This window comes from Rhinatrema bivittatum, chromosome 1 (genome assembly GCF_901001135.1).
Source record: "Rhinatrema bivittatum chromosome 1, aRhiBiv1.1, whole genome shotgun sequence".
In the NCBI taxonomy this organism is placed as follows: Eukaryota; Metazoa; Chordata; class Amphibia; order Gymnophiona; family Rhinatrematidae; genus Rhinatrema; species Rhinatrema bivittatum.
In genome coordinates this window covers 139,296,371-139,321,945 of record NC_042615.1, presented here as the reverse complement: position 1 = coordinate 139,321,945, position 25,575 = coordinate 139,296,371, and the positions used below count along the sequence as shown (strand labels likewise).

The 25,575-nt window shown below is 41.1% G+C and overlaps 1 protein-coding gene across 1 annotated transcript in view; it reads left to right on the top strand.

The window, feature by feature from the left end:
• KIT (KIT proto-oncogene, receptor tyrosine kinase) overlaps positions 1 to 25,575 on the top strand; it is a 162,100-nt gene that overhangs the window by 92,848 nt on the left and 43,677 nt on the right. Inside the window, exons 6-15 of the mRNA XM_029587549.1 lie at positions 684 to 870; positions 2,191 to 2,306; positions 6,334 to 6,440; positions 6,546 to 6,672; positions 9,284 to 9,388; positions 9,472 to 9,582; positions 15,330 to 15,480; positions 22,216 to 22,301; positions 23,966 to 24,093; positions 24,835 to 24,957. Coding sequence (XP_029443409.1) covers positions 684 to 870; positions 2,191 to 2,306; positions 6,334 to 6,440; positions 6,546 to 6,672; positions 9,284 to 9,388; positions 9,472 to 9,582; positions 15,330 to 15,480; positions 22,216 to 22,301; positions 23,966 to 24,093; positions 24,835 to 24,957 — 1,241 coding nt within the window. The remainder of the gene's footprint in view (positions 1 to 683; positions 871 to 2,190; positions 2,307 to 6,333; positions 6,441 to 6,545; positions 6,673 to 9,283; positions 9,389 to 9,471; positions 9,583 to 15,329; positions 15,481 to 22,215; positions 22,302 to 23,965; positions 24,094 to 24,834; positions 24,958 to 25,575) is intronic.

Here is a 25,575-nt window from a genome sequence, read left to right as displayed (position 1 = left end):
GGCTGTGTAGAATCGGCAGCCTGCGCGCTCCGAGCCGCGCAGGCTGCCTCCGTTCCCTCCGAGGCCGCTCCGAAATCAGAGCAGCCTCGGAGGAAACTTTCCTTCCACCCCTCCGCACCTTCCCCTCCCTTCCCCTATCTAGCCCACCCCCCCAGCCCTAACTAAAACCCCCCCCCCCACCTTTGTTTGAAAAGTTACGCCTGCCCCAGCCGCGCAATTCCCCAGCCCAGGAGCAGTTTCGGAGGCCTCGGCCATGCCCCCGAAACACGCCCGGGACGGAACCATGCCCCGTGTCCCCACCCCCGGATGACGTGCCGCCGTGACACGCCCCTGACACGCCCCCCCCCCAGGAAAGCCCCGGGACTTACGCACATCCCGGGGCTTGTGCTCGCCACCGAGCCTATTCAATATAGGCTCGGCGCGTGCAGGGGGAACTTGGGGCATGTTTTCGGGGGGTACGCGCGTATCTTATGCGCGTACCCCTTTGAAAATCTGCCCCTAAGTTTATAGAACATGTTGCTACTACAGCTGCTGAGATGTTGTGTTTAATTTGAATATGTCATTGGCAAAAACCCTTCCACTAGCACCAACTAAACATTTTGGAGTGCTGTGGAAGGACTTGAGAATTCTGTTGAGAATTGTCCTGCGTGCTGATTTTTTTCCTTTCTCATTCTGGTTACCAGAGGTAGGATTCATCAACTTGTCTGCTGTGCCTAATGCAACAATAGAAGTAAATGCAGGAGAAAATCTGGTTTTGAGAGCAGATTATGAGGCATATCCAAAACCAGATGGATTGTGGACCTATATGAATGAAACCTTGCTGAACACATCAGATCATTATGTCAGAACACAAGAAGAGGAAGATCACAGGTAATAGGATAGTTATATAAATTTAATTCTATATACCGATTTCTTGGTTCCCTATTTTATTATAAAAGCTTAACATTATAGGGAAAATCTTTAAAACACTGTGCTCTGAAAGGCGTGGAGTATGTAGTATTGCATCAAGTGAGGATTCTAGTTGAATTTTTAACATAGCAAAATTAATGTGTTTTTTAAAATTGAATCAATAGAGGAATGCAACCAGAGGTCTGATTACGACAAACATTTTTGGTAGTAAAATTGGGCTACTGTGGTAGTTTCACCCTCCCAAAAACAAACATTTGTTTTTGGGAGGGTTTTTCCCCACAAATTTCAGTTTGTGGATTGCTTGATTCATTTCATTCATGTGAAAAAAGCTATCTGTCCTCATCTTCAGTTAGAAGAAGGCCACCTTATTTAATATTCAGTCCTGTTTGAAACACAAAATTACTGCTACATCTTGGGAAATCTACTGCCGAGTCAGGTGTTGGCAAAATGAGCGGTAGCAAAGGTATAGGAATTGAAACCAGAGGCGTAGTCAGACTTCCACTGGAGGGAATTTTAGAAGAGGTTTTAGGGAGAGTCACTTGAGGGAGGTTAGTGCTCTTTTTTTAAAAGAAAATTAGTGCTCAGAACACACAGTTCGGGTTTGGGCTTAGCCAGAAGTAAAAACAAGTTTAATCATGGTACGGTTAATGTTTGTTGTTTTTTTGGCCACAGCTTAATTTAGAATTTTTATTTTTTTGGTGGTTGAAGCTTGAATTTTAGAATTCTTGCTTGTCCACATCTTTGCTTTGCCTCGTACTGTGCACATGATAAGTGGAATTCCTATCTTGTTGGGGCTCTGCTTCCTGACAACCCTGAAACAATGGATAGCTGAGCTTGTTTTACGCTTCCAAAGCACCGCCTTGAATAGAAAAAATATGCATCCTATTCATCGTATTGCTACTTTATAAGGGTAGCAACATAGATATTTTGTGTATAGTATGCACTTTCAACAGTTTTAAAGGGATTCCTGAAAGGACTCTCTTGTTCCTGGTGCCTCTTAATCTAGAATGTAGGTATTACAATGTGTATTGCCTACCTCCCACCCTCCCAATATATATATATTTTTTTTTCTTTTAATGATTTATATATATATATATATATATATATATATATATATATATATATGATTTATATATATAAATCATTAAAAGAAAATTGAAAGAGTCAAAACAGTGCCAGTGTTTTCATGCTAGCTAAAGACAGATGTCATAGATGCCAAGAATTCTTCAAGATGAAGAATTCTTGCAAAAAAAAAAGTAAAATTATATTTTAATTATTCAGATATGTAAGTGAACTCCATCTGATCAGACTGAAAGGAACAGAAGGAGGATTTTATACATTTTATGTGTTCAATGATGATGCCTCCTCCATTCTCTCGTTTGAAGTCAATGTGAAAAGTAAGTAAATGGCTTTTTTTTTTTTTTTTTTGAAAAGAAAAATGCCAGGCATAAAAGCAGAAATATGCAGTTAAGTCAATTTAAATGTAAAGAAGGTGATTTTATAGCAGCTCTCATAGTGGTAAAGTCTGCATGCACATTGTACACTTAAGTTTGCTTTGAAAATCCTTGGGCAGTTGGCCAAGTATGTGCACAAATTACTTAACAGAAAATTACACCTGTAGTTTGTGCAGACTAACTTATGTGTGTATACTTTTTAAAATAAAAAGATTTTGACCCAGAATGCCTCTCCGCAACGCACTTAAAAAGTCCATGTAAAACAGAGCATGTGCCTGACTTATTTTTTCTAAATTCTTCTTACTAGGGATGTGCAGGGGAAAGAAATTAAATCTCATTATTTGGTTTGTTTTTGGGAGGGTTTTTTCCCACAAATTTCAGTTTGTGGATTGCTTGATTCATTTCATTCGTGTGAAAAAAAAGCAAATTAAGCAATAACCCCTCCCCCCCCCCCCCAAAAAAAAAAAACCAGCCAAAAAATGAAACTGAATCCTACCTCCCAGAAAAATGTCGGGTCCAGGTTCTTCACCACCACTTACCCGGTCTGGTGGGGATCTGCCGGCAAGGTCCAGGCTGAAGTCTCGGACATGCATAGGCCAAGGCGACCGTGGTAGTTCACTGCAGCCTCAGCCTACTCAAGGCTGAGGTTGAGGCGTAGGCTGGAGCCCCCAGACCCATGCCCAATGCTGCAGCCCAGCCCGGAGGCAGAGTCCCGATGCTGAAACCTCGATCCAGACCCAAGCTCAAAGCCACGACCCGACCCAGAGGCTGGGCCCTGACGCCGGGGCCCAGGCCCAGGGTCAGTCGCAGGCCTCGGACCTCCAAGCCCGGGAGCTCATCTTCGGAACTTCTTGCTTCGGCTCTTCAATGATGGCATCCGCTGGGGTCACACCGGAGTTAATTAAACTCACCCCTGCGGACGATGCCATTTTGATGTACGGTAGTCATGCGCCGGGACCCGGCCTCTGGGTCAGGCTGCAGCGTTGGTCCAGAACAGGTCTCAAAATAAATTCTGCCAAAAAGGACACAATTCCTTAAAAATCTCTTCTTCTTCCTTCAGGGACAGTGTGTCCAGGTCCTGTAAGGACACCTGAGAAACTAAAGCCCCCAACCCACTGAATAGGCCTTGGGGGACCCAAAAATAGTTTATTTATTTATACCTTTTCTATACCGAAGTTCAAATAACAGAGTTAATAGTCACTCCGGTTTACATTGCAACCATAAAAAACAGTGACAAAGTTGTCTTACATAGAACAGGGGGAGAGAAAAACTTGGATACAGCTTAAGCATGGGGAGTAACGTGTCCTAAACTGGTAAGAACTGATAAGAGTTGGCTTTTTTGGGGTAACAAGGTATTCCGAGGGAGGGGGTAGGAATGAGGGATTGGAAGGGGGTTGGAAGGTGGGGGGGGGGAGGGTAGCGGAGGGTTACCATAGATTTAATGAAACTAATATACATAAATTAAATAGCTTAGGCAGCGGAAGAAAAAGTGCTTAGGCATCTGAGCTTAGGAAAAGAAGGTCCGTGGAGGATGAGGCAAGGACGAGTGTTATGGGAAGGCTTGTCTGAATAGTAGTTCACTATCTCTCTCTCTCTCCTCTCCTCTCCCTCCTCCCCCGTCCCCCACAAAACAAAACTACAACCTCAGCTTTACACGTGTACTGTGCACATTTATGTAGGATGGCTGATCAAGCTGAAAAAATGAGTCCTTAAGAATTGGTGGAATTCACCCCTTAGACTTAACCAAGGGCAATCTGCTCAGTAAGGGATCAGCGCATTCCTTACACACGTAGGTCATGCTCCTGGATGAGGTTACCCGGACTGATTGGAGCTATTCCTGGGGGCAGAGTATGGAGTACGGTTTGGGCTTAGGCAGATACTTTGTAAAGTTTGATGGCATGCACCTAAAATTTCAGGAAAATTGTTTGCAAACTAAATTGCAGATGTAACATTTGTGGGGTTAGATTTGGTGGGATAATTTTCAGAGTGTACCTACTCTCGTAAATTCATTTTGAAAACTGGCATATTTGTGTATGTATAGCATAAGATATGCTGGAGGTTTGAAAATTACCCTGAAAAAGACAATTATTTAAGATTCTGAGAAATGAAAATTACAATTTTAGATTTCATTTGACATGTGCAAGGATACTGTATTGAAAATTCAGTATCAATATTCAGAACATCTTGTTTAAAACTAAAAAAATGTTCCATCTTCCTGGTGTTGGCCAAGAAACATTTCTGCAAGATTGTGTTTCTTATAATTTATTTGAAGGTCTGTTCATTATTGGTTTTTGTTTTTATTATGTAAGCCAACATAGTTACCAGATTAGAACAAGTTGCATTTTATACTGTGAGTTATAAATATTTTAAATAACAAAATAAACATCTGAAGTGGATACAGTCTGACTTTTAGACCAAAACAATTTAGATTTCATTTTTGGAAGACAATTGTTAAAATTCAATCCCTAACCAGCTCTTAGAGTAGACTTTTTTTCTGATGGAAGATTTATATTAGCCTCAGGTGTTTGAATGAGATTTAAACCTTATTCCTTTTGGAATCTAAAGACCTTCAATCATACTTCTTACAAAGTTAAATACCAGACATATAGAGGCCTATATTAAAAAATAACAAACCCTAAGGCCTACATTCATCATTTTACTATAAATATAGCAAAATGATGAGCCATGGCCAGGAAAGGGCAGGGGGACGATAGTGTGCACCTGGCCTCACGGTGGTGGTGCGTTTTTTGCCCGCGGCATGAACTATCACCTCCGTACCACCAGTGGGAAAGGTGTAGTTATTTCTGGCGCTACAGCCGGTGATAATGTCTAAAACATTATCGCCCACAGTAGTACCGGAATCAACATTTTTCTAACCCCCACCCTAACCCCGCTCCTTTCCCTCCTTTAGGCCTGGATTTTCTATCTTTGCAAATGTTTGTGAATTGCGCATAAACGGGGAGGGGGGGGGAGCGGGGAGGCGGGCCTGCGAAAGCCGGCAGCGATCGCACCAACGCGGTGTTATCGCTGTCGGCTTTCGCGCCCAATAGCACCACCTTTTCGCGTGCGATAGGGATAGAAAATGACCCCCCCTTTAAATCTTAACATCACGATGCGGTTCGCATCACATGCGTTAAGGCGTTATCACGTGCGATAATGCCCTAATGCACTCGATAACAGCCCAGCGCATTTTATTGAATGACCCTGTTAAATTGATAACTTGTCTGACTAAAGTTAGCCAGAGAAGTTATCCTGGATATTCAGTGGGATAAATGTCCTGCTGAATGTCCACAAATAAGGTTATCCAAGTACCTTTAGCTAATCTTTAAACCTAATCAGCTGTCATTGAATATCACTGGTTAGGTTTAAAATCACAAAGTCATTGCACTACTTGGACTGGGATAGAAGAGTGAACCAGGAAAACAAAGGAGGTTTTGTCTTAGCATGAGCCAGATGGAAAAGCATTCTATGTGAGGGGATGGCTCTTTACCCTATCCCTGATCTAGAAACTTACTTTCTCTGTCTAGAATGGAATTTTGTTCCGTGCAAAACTTCCTTCTAACATTCTCCCTTTTAAACTGCACTCGGCTCCAGAGTAATATTCTTACAACCCATCCTGGAGGCACCCGTATAGTTTTGCCATCTTTTAAGCCAAAACAATAATTAGAAGAGCTGCCTCAGCCACATCCTGTATTTTTTCTTTTCACGTGCGATTCTTAGTCAATTATCAGTTTTCATACATTCTCATTTGTTGTGAAATGTATAAAAAGGTGACCTGCTATCTGTTGGAAGAGGAGAGGAGCTGAGGCACTGAGGTACAGCAGAGAAGGTAAACAGCTCTTTTAGCTACAGAGTACCAGTGGCCAAATGTATTACTTCATGCTACTTAGTGTTAGAAAACGTATTCTTTTTCTTGGTAACAATATTAATACTGGTTGATAATGTAAATAAATAATTTGTTTCTTTCTAGAAAATCTCAGTTCCCACACACTCTTTACTCCTTTACTGATTGGCTTTGCAGTAACAGCAGGATTGATGGGATTTGCAGTTGCAGTACTCATGTATAAATACCTACAGGTACAGCCATGCAGTATCACTTTTGGGTTGTTTTTATTTAATTAACTCAGCATGCTTTCTTGACCAGTGAAAACGGGGTATAAAGTTTTATTTTTTATTTCTTAGAAACCAAAGTATGAAATCCAATGGAAGGTTGTTGAGGAAATCAATGGAAACAACTATGTTTATATAGACCCGACCCAGCTTCCTTATGATCAAAAATGGGAATTTCCAAGAGACAGATTGTGCTTTGGTTAGTTTATAACATTTTTCTCTTGTGACATATTCTTGCCAAAGACTGTGTTCATGACTTACCTTTCATTTACCTTCAGTTTAATATCTTTTCACAGTTTAGTGAATTTGAGAAGGGTTTGTCTTTCTTCAGTTTTGTGCTTTGTCCAAAAAGAGACTTTGCTTTCATGAGAGATGAGGTCGCCATGTTCAGCAAAAGGGCACATTGATAAAATGTGCTCTCCACATCATATTTCCCTAAATTCACTGGCACAGATTGGTTCACAATTCCATTCTTCCATGATATTCGTTCAGTGTGTAAATAAGAGCAACACAGTATTGTTAACTTCCTGCTAAAATATTCTACAACTATAATAATATTTATTAATTTTGCTTTCAATCAAATATTGTCTACTTATGCAAATACAAATTGTTCCTGCTGAACTAGTCTGAGGCCTAGATTTTCTAACCTACCGCAGCGTCGTGAATCATGCAGTACCGGGGGGCGGGGGGATTGAAGCGGGGGCGGGCTTTCGCACCCAATAGAGCCATCGTAAAAGGTGGTACTATTGGGCGTGAAACAGGCAACGAAAAGACTCCTAACCTTTTCACCGTCCACGCTGTCTTCGCGGCGTCCGCCCCAGTGCCACCCCGACTCCTCCTGTTCCGGTCTTGATGCCGCCCCTTTTTAGTGATCGCACGCAAAAAGTCACTTTTCGCGTGCAATCGCTTTGAAAAATGCCCCCCCTTAATTTGGGAGGATCTATATGTTAAAATTGTTGAGGCTGATATTCAAAGTGGCACTTAGCCGGATTACTACTACTTATCCGACTAAGTGGCACCACTGAATATCGGCCACTTAGCCGGCTAACCCCTAGATTCATCAAAATGCATTAATAACCTCTGACTGTACATGTAAAACTGCCCCCAAAACTAGGTGCAGTTTTACATGTACAGGCTGCCTCCAAAACCTCACCCTGAGTCTTTAGTTGCTCCTCCTACAGTGATATAAAAAGTTGACTAATATGTGTGCCTCCCTATAGGCTCCCTCTCCCTCTCCTGCTCAAAATGGGATTTGTGATTTTTAGCGCAAATCCCATTTCAGGCATATGGCACAGCATAACGACAGGAAAAAAGGTGTAGTTATTTCTGGCACTAAAACCCGTGATAACTTGTGTTACGCTATTGCATGCATTTCTAAGCACCCCTCAATTTAATCTGCCCTAACTCCACTCAAACTCCTCCCATTCAGGAAAAATTTTAAAATTTGCATACTCCCCTTGCAATCCATTATTTATTGTGGGTGTACGTTATCACAGGTGTTAGGGCCTTCGATAAGGCCATAACGCAATTTGATAAATGACCCTGTATGGGCCTTATTTGCTAAGCATTTTTCCCATAGAGATAAAATGACAGAAAAGCCATAATAAATCAGGTTGTATGGATAATTACTAATTTTTTTCCCATAGACGCAGCAGAAGAATAAAAAGCCTTTGTAAATTAGGCCTTATGTTTATTGATAGCTTATTGGTGTTTGATTCCAGTTTCAAAGAATCAACAGTATGTTTGAACAGTATCATGCCATTCTGGATAAATCACGTTCCATATCTTTGTCAGTATTTTAACTGTATTTAGTAAAAGTATAAACTGATATTTTTCAAAGTCATGTTCGAATGAAAAATCAGTAACAATGTTGACCTTTTTTGCATATAATTTGAGAAGCATATAATGCAGAGTTCTAAACATATGAAGAAAGAGCCTATGAGATGCAAAAAACTAAACTAAGATCATCTAATTTCATAGCCTACATTTTTTATCTTATAAGACTGCCCAAAATGGTTTAAAGCCTTAGAAATACATTTCATAAATATAAATTCATTTCATAAATACAAACATATCATTACAAAATGCATAAATATAAATTAATACACATTTTAAAATAATAATATTGAACAATAATAAAACACTAACACCAACTAAATCCCACTTTCTACTCTTATTAGGGAATGGATAGGTGGGACACAAGTTATACAAATAATTAACGAAATTAAAATCTAAACCTCAATAACCAAGACAGACAAACAGAACCCATAAAACACCCTAACTCATGAGATTCCCCCAATCTATGATACCTCCCTAAAAAGAACAGCTTAAACAATGCTAAACCTTCTCTAAGGAATTCCCCAAGGGGCGGCCCTCTTTGAGAAGCCCCTTCAAAAATGTCTCTTACCTGCAGTAAGTCACCTCTTCAGGATGTCCCACAGTGACATCAGCAAGAGGGCAGGGCCTCAGCATCCTGGCAGCATAAACAGCCTGGAAATAAGCAGCATAGGCAGGTCTTACCAGGTTGAATCTTCACTTTCCCTCTCTGTATGATAGTGTCCAACCTGACACATCTCCATAAATAGCTCATGCTGGATAAATTTAATTCTGATCCAATGAAAATATTTTAGTCTTCAAAGAATCCACTTGAGTAGCATGCATTTCTCCTTTGCCTTCTCAAATGACCAAACATTACTAATTGAGAAGGAAAGTTAGATATAATCACCACAATAGGTAATGTTTTGTGTTCAGAGATGAAACAAATATATGATATGTAGCACAAGGAACAATATCATTCTATTTTATTTTAGGTAAAATTCTTGGTGCCGGAGCTTTTGGAAAAGTTGTGGAGGCTACTGCATATGGTCTGTTTAAATCTGACTCTGCATTGACAGTAGCAGTTAAAATGCTCAAATGTAAGTTGTTCTTAATGGATTTAAATATTTCATATATTCTGCTCTGCACCACTTGCTATGTTTAACATATATTTCAATTTCAGCGAGCGCTCATGCAACTGAAAGAGAAGCCCTCATGTCTGAACTTAAGGTCTTGAGTTACCTCGGGCATCATATGAACATTGTGAATCTTCTTGGAGCCTGTACTATTGGAGGTAAACATTTTAAAAATATTATTTTTTGTTAGCTTTTTGTTAAATTGAAAACAAATTCTTGTTGCTTTTTACCCTACTTTCTGAAGGACAAGAAGGCTTATGAGATCACTTTGTGTCTGTCCTCCTAATAACTTTTTTATTTGGTGACCTATGCACACCGGATTATCAGCATGCAATTAGGGGAATATGAACAACTGATAGGGGTGGCTTTTTTTTTTTTTTTTTTCAGATTCACACATATATGTGGACTGCAAACATGCATGTGCCTGCATCCCAGAAAATAGGTATTCCAGTTCTGGGTGGAATTTATGGTGTTCTAAACACATTGGGGTAGATTTTAAAAGGACCACACGCAGCATACATCTGCGCGCGCTACCCGGCGAGCACACATGTACGCCTGATTTTATAACTTGTGCACGGAGAAGAAAAACCGAAGCATGTAGCACACAGCTGGGCAGACCATAAACAATTTTCATTATCAGCGAGCACAGCTGACCACACCAAAGCTATTTATGGGCTAATCAAAGCAGATTTCATTTGCATATAACTATGTTCTCCTGAAAATCCCTGAAGAAGGAGTTTCATACTCCGAAACCCTGCAGCGTTGGAGGATCAACTTCAGGACCATATTAAGGAGATAAGTGCACACTTAGTTTTTGGGTACTTGCCAGGTTCCTATGACCTGGATTGGCCACTGTTGGAAACAGGATGCTGGGCTTGATGGACCCTTGGTCTGACCCAGTATGGCATTTTCTTATGTTCTTATGTTCATTACATACCCTTTAATTGTGCACAACTTTGAGACATTGAACAGTTACAGCTAAGACAGCCACAGCCAAGATAATGAAAAGAGTGACCGATGATTAAACTGGTCCTTGTGCTTTAAGGCTTCACCAATAAGCCATTTGCACCAGAGATACCAGGTCCTCGGGCTTTAAAGGCTTCACTAAATAAGTCTTTTAGCACCAGAGACACTATATGATGGTCACTTTCAATTTTCATTAAGTGATATAATAAGAGCCTTTTACTATAGCAGAATATTTATTTCACTGATGCAATTAATAGCAGTGGCTATTCCCTAAGTAAACTTGATTAATAGCAGTTAATGGACTTCTTCTCCAAGAACTTATTCAAACCTTTTTTGAACCCAGCTACACTAACTGCACTAACCACATCCTTTGGCAACAAATTCCAGAGCTTAATTGTGCGTTTAGTGAAAGAATTTTCTCCGATTAGTCTTAAATGAGCTACTTGCTAACTTCATGGAATGCCCCCTAGTCCTTCTATTATCCGAAAGTGTAAATAACTGATTCACATCTACTCATTCAAGACCACTTATGATCTTAAAGACCTCTATCATATCCCCCTCAGCCGTCTCATCTCCAAGCTGAACATCCCTAACCTCTTCAGCCTTTCCTCATAGGGGAGCTGTTCGATCCCCGTTATCATTTTGGTTGCCCTTCTCTGTAAAGATGTGAATCGTTTTTCTGACGATTGAAAATATCGGATGATATTTTCAAACTCGTCAAATAACAGGGGTCCCCGAAAGCAATAGGAAAACACCACAACATTTTTTGTGGGGTTCTCTTATCGTTTTGGGGGGGGAGGGAAGAAAGGGCACTCAAAATCAACCCCCAAACCCACCCCGACCCTGTAAATCTCATTATTTAGAATTCTCCACCCTCCCAACCCCCCAAAACTTTTCTAAAGTACCTGATGGTCCAGCAGGGGTCCCAGGAGCGATCTCTCACTCTCAGGCCGTCGGTTGCCACTAATCAAAATGGCGCCGATGGCCCTTTGCCCTTACCATGTGACAGGGGCTATCGGAGCAATGGATGGCCCGCGCCATTTTTAAAGATGGCGCCGCGCTTAACCTTTTTAAAATCCGGCCCATTGCATTTCTAGGAAAGGTAACTTTCAAAACTGCTTCCTTGTGCCCATTTATATATGGTCATACACAAAGTTGCTACTTTATTTTATAACCTGCATGGATACAGTATGTACAAATTGTAAAATAAGAGTATATATACTTGCACAAATGTGTGCATATGTAAAAACCACGAGCCACACCCGTTTGGACTTATCTGGAAAAGTAGTGTCATTTATCCAGATAAGTTCCAATTTATTAAGGCTAAGTAGTAGCACTTAGCCAGATAATTCTGAAAAGCATTATTTGTCCATCCAAGTAGCCCTTTTCAGACTTATCTGGGCATATAAGATAGCTGGATAAGTAAAAAAAAAAAAAATGCTAGTTATCCGAATAAGTTCAAATCTGTCCATCTAAGTAGTGGCAAAGGATTTAGCCAGATAAGTGTGCGCCAATGATATAATTGCATATTCATACTTCCAGTTTTAAAGGGATATATGAGTAGATGTTACACATGTTATCTAAATTCATTTACCCCCCCTCCCCCCTAAGTTAGGTTTTACACATGTAAATTAGAGGATTTTGTTAGAAACGTTGCAGCAATGAAACTAGTTTTACCAATTAGTCTACCAGTTTACCCAGTGCATCTGCAACTTATGAAGACCCTTCTGGCTCTTCAGCTTGAAGTCCCCCATTTCACTCAAACCCCCTATCCAGTCATTTTTTTCACTTTAAAATGTTTACGATCACTTACGCCAGATAATGATCAGGTGTAAATATACACAAGTAAAAGACTTCATTTTGGCAGGTTGTAAAAGAGCAACTTATTTGCATAAATGTTGGCCCCTTCCCCAAATGCTCCTGGCCTTCTCCTTTTTAACATACTCAGCTTTACTCACAGACCCTGATTTATATGTGTATGTTGCAGTTTTTAAAAAAGCATGTACTCGCGTACATGTTGTTTTACGCATGCAGATTTTGAGAATTCATCTTTAAATGTGTATATGCACTTTTACCATACACAAAAAAATGAAAGAAACCTATGCCTGAGCCATGCTGCATGAGAATAGGACCTCATTGTTGGAACAAGACAGCTAAATGCTTATACAGAGACAAGGTTGCATTGCCTGTCACAGAAATGTCCTTACCTGGACCATTAAATATTTTTCTTTTCTTTCCTATATTTGTAATGAGCAAGAATGTTGCAGAGGTGTTTATTCACATTAGTGTCTTAAGACATGATAGATTAGTCTAGGTGGCAGATGGTCTATAACTATTTTGCATTAGTGGATCATGCCAGGAAAACCCAAATCCAAGTAATTTGATATAGTTCATTTGCCACTGTCATTTCTCTCTTGTAGAGAATGGTACATTTTATAAGTATGTATTTTATGCATACTAAAATACGATTCATCAAGGAACCTTGTCTTTAACCCATACAGAGCATTAACAGCAAGTACTCTGCCCAGTGTTTTTTTTCTGGGAAAAAAGATGTCGCTACTCATATTGAGGATGCATGTTTCCTTTTTTGAGGAGCCACAGGCAAATCAAGCAGGTGGAGGAAGAAGATGTTGGTACTCAGTACCGGCAAGTACCCCTTGAAAAAAGCCCTAACCCAACCCATCAAGGATTAGAAACATATAAAACTATGGTGGGATAAATATTGCAACCTTAATGTCTATGTAAATTAACCAGATAATCTGGCCATGCTGCAGAATATCCCATTAGAAATTGCTACTTACGTTATATTCAGCTTAGTTTAGACCTGCTGTTGAGCAGGTCTAACTTATCGGTTAACTTAAGAGTATTGGCACTTATCCAGCTAAGTTAACTGGATAAGTAGCTCTTCCCCAATCTGCCCATTGTCCGCCCGTAAGATATCTGGCTAACTACTTAGCCAGATAAGTACTTACTTACCCAGCTATGTTCAGCTGTTGCCACTTAGCCAGATGCAATAAGTAATTAGGGATGTGAATTGTATTTCTGACGATTGAAAATATCGTACGATATTTTCAAAATCGTCAGAAATCAGGGGCTCCCCGAAACTGATAGAAAAACCCTACGAAATTGTTCGTGGGGTTCTCTTATCGTTTTTTGGGGGGGGGGCGGGAAAAACGGCACACATAAACAAGCCCTAAACCCACCCTGATCTTTTAAAACTGCTCCCTTAGGTTCCGCCACCCTCCCGCCCCCCCCCCCAAAAAAAAACGTTTTAAAATTACCTGGTGGTCCAGTGGAGGTCCCGGGAGCGATCTCCCGCTCTCGGGCCATTAGCTGCCACTAATAAAATGGCGCCGATGGCCCTTTGCCCTTACCATGTGACAGGGTATCCGTGCCATTGGCTGGCCCCTGTCACATGGTAGGAGTAATGGATGGCCGGCGCCATCTTTAAAAATGGCGCGGGCCATCCGATTCCAGTTCCGATTCACATCTCTAATAAGTATTTATCTGGTTAAGTGGTGACAGCTGAACATAGTTGGATATTCAGCAGGCACCACTTAGTCAGTTAAAGTCGTTACTTATTCGGCTAAGTGGCTTTGAATATTGTCCTCGGTGTGATCAGACCTTGAGTATTGTGTACAATTCTGGTTGCCCCATCTCAAGGAAAATATAGGAGAACAAGAAAGGTGCAGAGAAGGACAAAAAATGATAAAGGGGGTTGAAGAAAGTTGAAATAAATTAGGGCTTTACTGCATAGAGAAGAGGTGACTAAGAGAGGAAATGATAGAGGTTCATAAAATGATGAATGGGATGGAGCAGGTAAATAGGATTATTTCACCCTTCCAAATACTACTAGGACTAGGAGACACACTATGAAACTTACTGATAGTAGGTTTAAACCATTTTAAGCCATTGGTCTGACCCAACATGGCATTTCTTTTTGTTCTTCTGATTATTGCTATTTTAAACTAAAATTGGTTTAAGGTCTTTATTTCATTATAATTTTCTAAGGGAAGTGGCTGCCACTGACCAGTTGTTAAATTCAGAAACTCAGCATTCCTAGGGGATTAACACCCTATAGTTCAACCAATCAAATTAATCTGACTGCACAATGTGTTTATTTTATACTTTATACTTCAAGATCTAGCATATACTAGTTTGAATTCTGCCTTGAGCAATTCCACTTCATTTTGCATTTAATCCTACAGTGCAACTTGTGTCATACTGTTAAGAGCGTTGAACTGTGTTGTATACAGAAGTAAATCAGACAGATTAAAGTTTGAAATTTTACTGAAATATTTGGAAATAACTCTTCTGTGGAAGTGAGGAAAACTAAATAGAGCTATGGGAACCTGAGACATCCAGTAGAGAATAACAAATGCACTTTTCTGACTCCTTGTTTGTTTAATCTTTAATAAAATATTTCTAAATTGAATATTAAATGTTATTTTAAATATAACCTGACAACAGGATAAGCATTAAACATATTGTGCCTGAAGTACAAAGCAGAACTGTGATTAACCTATAGGCACTAGTCAGATCAGGAGCTGCACCATTTCTGGTAGCTCATCCTGATGCCTGATACTAAAGGGGTTTGGCGCTTTCTAATAGGAAGAGAAGATAAATATCTGTGCAAATCCATGTTGCATGAATGTAGTACATAATCAGGCTTAGAAATAGAAGGCTTTCTAATTTGGATAGGGAATGGCCTAGTGGTTGGAGTAGCAGGTTAAAAACCAAGGAATCTCATGGTTCAAATCCTACCTTGGTCATTGACATTCCTTGTGACCTGAAGCAACTCACTGTAACTCCCATTGCCTCTGGTACTCACAAAGCCCTTCTAGGTAGGGACATATCATACCTGAATAATTATCAACATTGTACAGCATGGGTGCATGTCCAGTTGCATGATACAAATAAGTGTTATTATAATTTTCAGGTCCTACCCTAGTTATCACAGAATACTGCTGCTACGGAGATCTCCTGAATTATCTGAGGAGAAAACGTGATTCATTTATTTGCCCAAAGCTTGAGGATCATGTGGAGCTGGCACTTTACAAGAATCTTCTATATTCAAAAGAGTTTGTCTGGTAAGGACTATAGAGATTATGTAGAAGATGTCGGGAGAAAAGAGCCACTTGGTAGAAATGGTACAGGTTCAGGCCATAATTAGAGCTCGCTTTGCATACCTCAGAGTTATTTGTCAGCGTAGTGCTGGGGTCCTGAAACTCGGTCCTCGAGGGCTGCAACCCAGTCAAGTTTTCAGGATTTTCATAATGAACAGGCATAAGACCTGTTTGCAAACACTGAGAGCTCATGCCTGTTCATTGTGTAAAACCCAAAAACCCGACTGGGCTGTGACCCTCAAGGTCCAAATGTTGGGGGAGACCACTGGCTTTGTATATTCCTTCATAATTCAAGGGATCACTTATTATGCCATGATATTTTATCGTGGGAGGGGACAAACACCATAGTGGGGTCATTCCTGCAATATTTTTCCCCGCCCACGAAAAATATTGCAGTGGCTTCTCTGCGATGCTTTTTCTCATGAAAAAAACTCAATGACAAAAATATCGTGGGGAAACGGGAAAACGCACATTAAAGGGCTACCAGTGGCCCTAAAGCAACCCCCCTGACAAATTCAAATCCTCCCGGGGGTGTGAGTAGTTCCCCCCCCCCCCCCCCCCAGCCTGCTGCCTCTAGAGGTGGCCAAGAATAAAACAAAAAATAAAATCAAATAGAAAATAGTTGCATGGTGTTGCCCTGCTCCTTTCTGCCGACCCCTCCTCTTTCATAATAAATTTTTCCCAGATTCAAAAATCAAGCCCTGTGCTCCCAGTAGCAACACTCCCCCACCACCTCTCACACGATGGGGCAGCGGCGACTGGCCCGGCGCCTAAAGGGCACTCTGGGTCCCCACTGGACAACCAGGGTGACTTTCTGAGGTAAGGTGGGGCCGGGGGTGGGGGGCCCACCAGACCACCAGGGATTATGTTGTAGGTAAGAGATGGTCCAAGAGTGGGGGGAGGGCAGGGTCTGACTTTTGATTCGAGGAGAAATCTAATGAAAAGGGAGGGGGCGGGGGCAAGGAGGGGAGAAATTGTGCAACCTCCGTGCGGCAACAAGATCGAGCTTCTCCCAGTTCTCTCCCAGTCCGCTCCAATTAAGGAGCGGACTGGGAGGGAACCTTTCAACCCACCTAACTGACCTTCTCCCCCCCCCCCTTTTCCCCTCTCCTCCCCTCCCCCATCCTTTCTAACCCCAAATTTTTTATTTTACCTCTCGCTCCTTTTTAGGAGCAGTAGCAACTTGTGCGCGCTGGCAGGCTGCCGACGTGCGCTTCCCCGGCACAGCAGCAAATGGCTGCTGTACCGGCTGCCTCCAGCCCCGCCCCGCCCCGGACCGCCCCTTTCTCTGGGCCCGGCAATTCTGCGTGTAACGGGGGTTACGTGCGTGGCCAAGTCCCCTTGAAAATGCGCACACTGCACGCAAGGCCCGGCCACGCGCGTAACCCCCGGGCCGTTTTAAAATTCGGCCAGTTGTGTCATGTATTCATTACCTAATTTCTCATTTCAGGATTTTACCATATCATATCATTTTCTGAGGAAGTTAAAAATCTAGGTTTTCATTTTCTTTTCAGTCTCAAATAAAATCATTCATAAGAAATGGTTTCTTTAAGCTGAAAACTAAAATGTGTCTTAGAGAGACAGGATTTCAGATCAGAAATTCAAGCATTTAATATGCCTACAATCGATGACCTTGATGCCTTATATATTGGTCTGCCGAGCTGTTTTCTGAGAGCTTTGCAGCTGCTCTAAAATGCGGTGGCCAGATTAGTTACTGGATAGTTGTCTGGCTCCCTAAAGAACAATGCATAAAGTTCAAAATTCTGGTACTGACCTTATGTCTATTATATGACAATCATAGTCCTGCCTACCTAAATGGTACAAGCCAGCTCGTGCTTTACAGTAAGCAAATTCTCACTTATTGCCTGTCCCTGGAGTCTGAGGAGGTATGACTGAAGGAAACTTGTAGGCAGGTTTTTTACAGAATAGCCCCAATATTGTGGAATACCCAACCACTATTTTTATATCAAATTGAAGTCCTAAAATTATTTAGAAAATGATAAAGACATATCTTTTTCAGGAAGCATTATTGACCTGATTGGATGTTTTAAATATAGCTCATGGGTATTTCCTGGTATCTTTTTGAGAGTAAGTTTAAAGATTGTCATATTTTTTTGAAGCAAGTTTGCTATAAATGTTATGTCTTGTAAATCAGATTTATCTGTCCTATATTTTTTTTATGATTTTACAGCTTGTAATCCGTGCAGAACATTTTGGAAATTGGGCAGAATATAAATAGCTGTAATGAATAATAAATAAATAAATAAATCCTTACTTGGCTGTAACAGCAGGAAAAGGCTAATGCCTGTTTTAAGATCATTATACTAGCTACCTATTAGCTACAGAATCTATTTCTGTTCGACCTTTAAGGTATTAGAGGATTGAATTCAGGACATCCATAAGATAAATTAAATTGCTATTCTCCCACTCAGGCCTTTTGATTTTCACAGGCCTCACAGTTAGTAAAACAGCCTCTGAAGGAAGCCAGACTAATGGCTACAAGGCACATTTGTGAAACAAACTACTTATTGAGACCAGAGTAAGATCAGATTACTCATATTTTAGAATGTTAGTTAAGATTACCCTATTTAGGGAGGCAATTGGCTGTTAACATTCAGTTTACAGTGGGTCTAGTGATTTGTTAATCTGATGCAGCATTAAAGAGGATACTGAGAATTTGCAGTGTTTTGATAATGAATGTGGTTCTAAGTTTTCTGGGTTGACTTTTGAGGTAGGAAAATGTGGTAGTAGATTGACATGGCCCAGGTCTATCTTTGGGAGTGGCGGACTTTAGGAGAGGATGTTACGTTGTCTGGCTTTTACATGTGTCTTTAGTTTTTGATTTATTCTGTACGGTTGGTTGGTGTTTTTGTTTTGCATTTATGAGAGTAATTTTATGGTGTTTTAGGAGGGTAATTTTAGACTTCTGTGGGTAGTGATATGGTCTGTGTGTAATTTGTACACACACAGGGGCAGATTTTATAACTTGCGCGCATGGCCTACATTTGTGTGCGCTACCCGATGCACACAAATGTACGCTCAATTTTATAACATGCGCGCGCAGCCGTGCGCAGGTTATAAAATCTGGGGTCAGCGCACGCAAGGGGGTGCACACTTGTGCACCTTGCGCGCGCCGAGCCCTAGGGGAGCCTCAATGGCTTTTGCCGTTCCCTCCAAGGCCGTTCCCCGTTCCCTCCAAGGCCATTCCCCCCCACCTTCCCCTCCCTTCCCCTATCAAACCCACCTCCCAGCCCTACCTAAATCCCCTCCCTACCTTTATTTCAGGAGTTAAGCCTGCCTGGCCTGGCAGGCATAACTTGCGCGCGCCGGCCAGCTGCCGGCGCGCCATCCCCCGGCACGGCCACTGAGCCGGAGGACTCAGGACCGCCCCCAGACCAGCACCCGCCCCTTTTTCAAAGCCCCGGGACATACCTGTGTCCCGGGGCTTGCGCGCGTCGCCGAGCCTATGCAAAATAGGCTCGGCTCACGAGGGACAGGTTTTCGGGGTTACGCGCATAAGCAGCATTTTGAAAGCAAACTTATATGCATATGCATACATTTGCTTTGAAAATGTTCAGGTAATTGGTCCAGTTTTCACATAGATTAACTCGTATAAAGTTACAGCTTGTCTTTGGAAGGTATAATTTATGTGAGCTACACATACAGCAGTAAATTTTCAAAGAGATTTTCATGTAAAAATAGCATACACGAGGGAAAGTAGCATGTACTCACAGATATGCTATTTTATAACCATCAAGAGTGCACGCATATTTCCAGTATGACGCGTACATTTTATTGGTGGGAAAAAAGAGGCAGGCTGGGGCATTCCAGGGTGGGATTCAGAATTCGCACAGTAGTTACTATTTTGTTAGAGACATAGGTGTATAGATTAGCAAACATATTTGTGCCAGTTAAACCAGACTTGCCTGTTTTCTGCAGTTTTTAGGTGCGAGGTCTGGGTGAACTGGTGAGGGTTCAGGGTGAAGTGCTAGAGGATCTAGGTGAACAGGAGATAGACTGGGAGAACTGACAGAGGTATCAATGAACTGATAATTCAGCAAGTAACTATTTTCAAAATGGTATTCACACATACTTTATAAAATACCTGCCTTCATGTATAAATCGGGGTTATTATGCATACATATTTGTGTACAGCTAGAATATACGTGTGTATATTTATTAAATGATTGGAGAAAGTATGTGTTTTCTTGGATTGGAAATATTTGCACGTACTGAAGCATACATACAGTAGCAAACATAAAATACTAGCATAAATATCCATGTGTCCATTTATGCATAGAAATGCTGTCCCTCAGGAGCCTAATTTTCAAATCTATTTGAGGGACAATATTTGTGTATGTAAGTGGACATGCGGAGATTTATGCTAATATTTACAATATTATGCTTTGTTGTTGCATGAAATCCGACCCTGTTACAGGATTTGCATATTGCATATAAAGCAGCTAATGCATAGTAAATTCTATGCAAATAAAATAATGCACATAACTTAGAAATTTTTCAGTTTTTGTGAAAACATTATTCTAGCACGGGAGCATTGGGAACCTACAGATGCATTATGATATTCTCTGTTTTATTCCCCATTCCTTTCCTAATAATCCCTAGCATTGTATCACCATCCATAAAAACAACATGGGCTTCGTGGCCCTAACACAACACTTCCCATACCCGCTCTTCTTTGTGGTACTTTGCTTTCCCCGGCTCCAGTAGCCTTTGATTCTTTCTCTTTCCCCTGTGCATAGCAGCCAGTCAGCTTCCAGCCCTGACTCCATCTCAAAGCCAGTCAGCCTCAACTTGCCCCAGCTAGCCTCCAGCCTCAGATGACCACTCCTGTCTCCCCAAGCCAGCCTCCAGCTTCAGACATCCATTCCCTAAGCCAACCTCATAGGACCACTCCTCCATCTAGCCAGCCTTCAGCTTCAGACTTTCCCTCGACATCTCCCAACCAGCCTTTTGACTTCAGACCCTCAGCCAACCTCCAGCTTCATAAACCCTTCCCCCAGCAAGCTTGCCTCCAGCCTCAGATTCTCACCACCTCGACCAGTTCCTTACCTGCCTTTAGTGCAGACATCTGAATCTGTTCAGGAAACTCTGCTGCTGGAGGCATCAGATGGCTTTCTTCCCATCTAAGGCTGGTCTTGCAAGACAGGAAGAACTGTAGGGAAAAGAGTTAGGATTTCCTAGTCCATCCCCTTTTAACTCCTTTATTCACCAGCAGTCCTCCTGTCAGTCTGTTAGAGAATCTATCAAACTGTTTGAGGAAAATATTATTTATTCAGGGGCTCCCATAATGACACTAATACAAGGACAGCACATCATTAGGGAAACAAAAAATAAGAAAACAATAGTTATGAAAGCATGCTTGACATCCAATGATTATCAGAATACAGAATTAATGCTAGCTTCACATTCCTCATGCCTGGACTTGCATATATAAACTGCTAAAGAGCCTTAACTTCTTCATCCATTAAACCGGGATTAGAGCCCACAGTTTCTCACCAATATGGGACTTCAGCGACATACACTCTCTGGGTTTTCGGTCTAGCAGTCTCTCCCTTCTCAGGTCTTCAGCAAGGAGGTAGAGAGGACAGTTTCTGTCATTGAAGCAACAGGGGGGGCTGTTCAGCTGTCCAATCTTGAATACCTGTAGTGGTGGGACTTGCACTGCTGTGCCCTTTGTCTCTGCAAGTGCCTTCTCCCCAAGATGCTTCATGATCAATCGATAATGACCCTGAATGGATGAACCCTTGAACCCTGCTGCTTTTAAGGGCTTACCAATGCATAATTCATCAGCTTCATGCATAGTCAGGTGAATATACAATTAAGGCTTTGGTAGGCTGATTTTCACACCCTTTTCCAGGTCCTTTTTTCTCCAGATTCAGCAAGCAGTCAGCCTAATGACTGCCAGCTGTTCACATCAAACAGTGCACTGATAAGTCCTGTTTTCAGATTGACCCCAGATCCATAAAAAGAGGTCCCTAATGTTCTGGCATCCCAGATTCAGAGAGTACCAATTGTCTTTGTGTTTTCTCTTGGCCTCACTGGGTGCCATCTAGGCTGGAGGGGCATATAAATCTGTCATTCTGGTCACATATACAGCAACTGCAAAGTCTCTCTCTCATATCTGTCTTTGGCTGCACATAGCTAAACAGGCCAATGTCCATTTTTACTGATGCCAGAGAGTCTAAGCTGCTTGTCCTGTCAGCAAACATTGGGATATTCCCTACAGAACAGAGCATGAATATGGGCACCTATGCGAATGCCTGTATTCTCACACTGTTCTTCCTTTCTTGCAAGACCAGCATGAGTTAGGGAGAAATCCATGGGATGCCTCCAGCGGCAGCAGCAGCAATAACATTGCTTCTGAGACAGTGGCCCAAAAATCCAAGTGGAGCAGAGCCTGGGTGACCCTCCCCATTCTGACACCCATGTAAAGTCCAGATTATATACATTTTTATTTCTACATTTCATGTTATTAATCTTAGTCTTTCCTGCTTGTATTTGCCATCACTTTATTCTGCTAGCTGAATAAAGGCAAGGTTTGATTGATTTTTACTAATAATTTTGTTGCTTTTCCTATTTTATTTCAAAATATGTTGAAATTATTTCTGAAGCTTAAGTATTACAATACAGTTTTATATAGTAAGCTCTGACTGTTTGTTGCCCTCTGTCTTTGTACAGTGATGGCATCAATGAATACATGGATATGAAGCCTGGAGTGCCTTATGTTCCAACAAAAGCAGACAAAAAAAGATCAGTGAGGACAGGTAAATAATCCACTATGTAAGCTGTTCCTTACATAAAATATTCCCTTGTAACAATTTTCAGAGATTCAGTAAATGTCTTATTTGTAAACAAACAAATCAACATAATTGTGTTAGTTTGTATTATTTTTTTTTTAGATTTCCTTCCATGCAGAGATGATGTAGATGTGCTTTAAGGTTTAATACTCAAACATAACTCTAGGATATGTGATCTGACAATTTTTTGGGCACCTTCAAGACAATTTCCAAAGGCGATTAAAAAGACAGAAAGAGAGAAAATGACTTTCTCATGGTCACACAGAGTAGTAGAGGGGAAACCGAAACAGGTCTGCAAGATATTCTCCTGACTCCTGGTTTAGTGTTGTAACCACTAGATTACTGCTGCCTCTGAAATGAACTGAGCAGGTATCCACACCACAGCTGCCACCAATTGGTATCTCAACTTGTCAGTCTCACTGCAGAGATTAAGCACCAAATCAGCAGAGAAGTTGAACTGCATTGCTATCCTAAGAGATGGTCTCTGCAGAATGAAGTAGAAATATTTTGAGGGGAGCGCTGGCCCAAAGATGGTAGTGTGGCCAATTACAGACCTCAATAGCAATCACAGCCAGAAACAAGAGATCAGTCTTGCTGTAAATGGGCCAAATACATATGTAAAGTAAGGGAGAGTCTGCTGCATTAGGTGCTACTGGTATTTAACTGATCAGTTTTCTCCCTTGAGAGATGTGGTGACGTGATTTGTGGCAGGGTTCAGAGAAACCATATTGGAAGTGCCTTCAGCTGGCAGAAATGAAAATGATATCTCCAGGGCCAGCCTAATGCATCACATTCAAAGGAAAGCTAGAGGAGTACACCAGTGCATCCTGACAGAAAACCTGGAGCTACTTGCAGATGTTGAAAATTGCCAGCTGTGGTATTATTTGTTCACCATCTCTATGCCCATGCCCGCAGAAACTAAAAGGGGTCCAGCTAGTAACTATTTCCTAGTCATAGCAAGGCATAGTCTAGTCAAATGTTGGAAGCCCCCTAATAAGCCCAGTGTTTGAATTGAGGCTCCAAAGTTTATGGAATTCCTATTCAATGGAACAGTTTACCTGCAAGGTTACATATTTCTGATATTGCAAAGTTTTGGAAACCTTTTACAGATTACGTTAAAAATGAAATGCAGGGTTTTATTTAATATAATATTTGTGGTTATAGGTTCTAGCATGGAATGTATATTGTAAATGCAGTTATTTAAATGTGAATTTGTTGGTTAAGAGAAGAGTGACCTTGTGGTACTGTGGCAATGTGAGATTTCCCTGTGTATGTGTTCTACCTTGTCTCTGTGTTTTGAATTGTTGTGTTCTGTATTTTACATGAGTTATTTATAAAAAGTTTTAAAAAGAGAAACACTTTGGCGGGGAAATCTGCATTTGCTTGGCACCACTCATATAATACCCATTTTAGAGAAATAGAACAGTTCAGTTTCTCTTGCTGTCAAATGCTATAAAAGACTGAGTAAGAAAGAAGAACACGTAGAAAAAAGCTTAAATAAGAAATTAATTTTTTCCCAAAATGTTTGGTGGGAAGTGTTGACCGGGTAATGCTACTATATTTTAGATGCTTTAACTGAATGATTTAGACTTAGATAATCTATTCATGAGCTCTCCTTGTGTGTTGGTTAGGATTATACATAGATCGAGATGTTACCATAGCTCTGCCCGAGGAAGATGAATCTGCTCTGGATATTGAAGATCTATTAAATTTTTCTTACCAGGTTGCAAAGGGCATGAGCTTCCTTGCCTCTAAAAATGTAAGTGCTATTATGAGAAACCGAGGGTGCCTTCCTCCTCCTCCTCCTCCCCACCACTTCCTCCCACACATCGCTACCTTTCCCTTCTTTTTACCATCTAGAGTGGAATGAGGCTGTGTTCAGTAATCTACAGAAAAGCAATGACATTTCAGCCTAATCTTCCTTAATCGATATTCTCACGGTTTTTCTCCGTTTTCTTCTTGAAACCATTTTTGGCAGCTGCCTGTGAAGACTGCATGTTAGTGAAAGGCAAGTGGACAACTACAAGGCCAAAGGCTTGACGCGCCTTTGCTGCTCAGAGATTTCAAACTTGTGCTAATTGAGACAGAATCCAAAAAGCAAAATAGGTTGTTTTTATTGTATGAACTTTTGGACCTGTACAGATGATCCTTTTTGAGATATAGCAGAGCTTATTTTGAATCGAATCAAAGTTTTTTTTTCCTTTGGCACCTAAAAGCTTTGCTCCTTTGTAGTGATCAGATTGCAGGCCAGGCGGCTGAATGTAGCAGAGCGCCTTCTGGTAGACCAAAATTCCAAATCTTGTGTGTATTTTAATATTGAAAACATTTGGATTTTAACGACTTCTTCAAGTAGTCTTTTCTACATATAACATATTAGAAACTACTTTGAAATTACACTCCTATGTTAATATCATTATTTGTAGTCAATGAGACTTATGGCATAATGTATTATGTTAATAATGTGTGCTAGATGATAATTGGAATTGGTTGTCTTTGTCAGTGCATTCATCGAGACCTGGCAGCAAGAAACATTCTTCTCACTCATGGCCGAATAACAAAAATATGTGATTTTGGCCTTGCTAGAGATATCAGGAATGACTCAAATTATGTTGTCAAGGGAAATGTAAGTACAAGACAATAACAATTTGTCCTAAATGATTTAGTTTTTCATGTTAATTATTGACTTGGAATAAGAAAATTCATTTTGAAAACACGTCATATCACAGTCTCCTAAAGATTCTTATACATTATATGGTATGAATGATTTCTTTGTAATCCAGAAATGAAAAGCTGCTATTCTCCTTCTCTGTGAAATGCCTTTGTCATAAGCATTTACACTGTGTTTGCTGTACACATGGTCATAAATAATCACACACCAGTACACGTCTGTATTTTTATACATTTGTTGCTATTTATCACATAAACAGATACTAGGGGTGTGCATTCTTTTGCAACGTATTGGCAATCCGCAGCGTATATGCCATATTAGTTGTAATCGTGGGGGTCACGAAATGTATGGCGAACCCCCACAAATACAATGTATCACTAACGAATAAACCCCACCCTCCTGACCCCCCCAAGACTTGCCAAAAGTCCCTGGTGGTCCAGCGGGAGTCCTGGAGCAATCTCCTGCACTTGGGCTGTCGGCTGCCACCCAATGGCACCGGTAGCCCCTGTGACATAGTAAGGGCAAAGGCTATCGGCGCCATTGTGAATACCGGCAGCCAACAGCCCGAGTGCA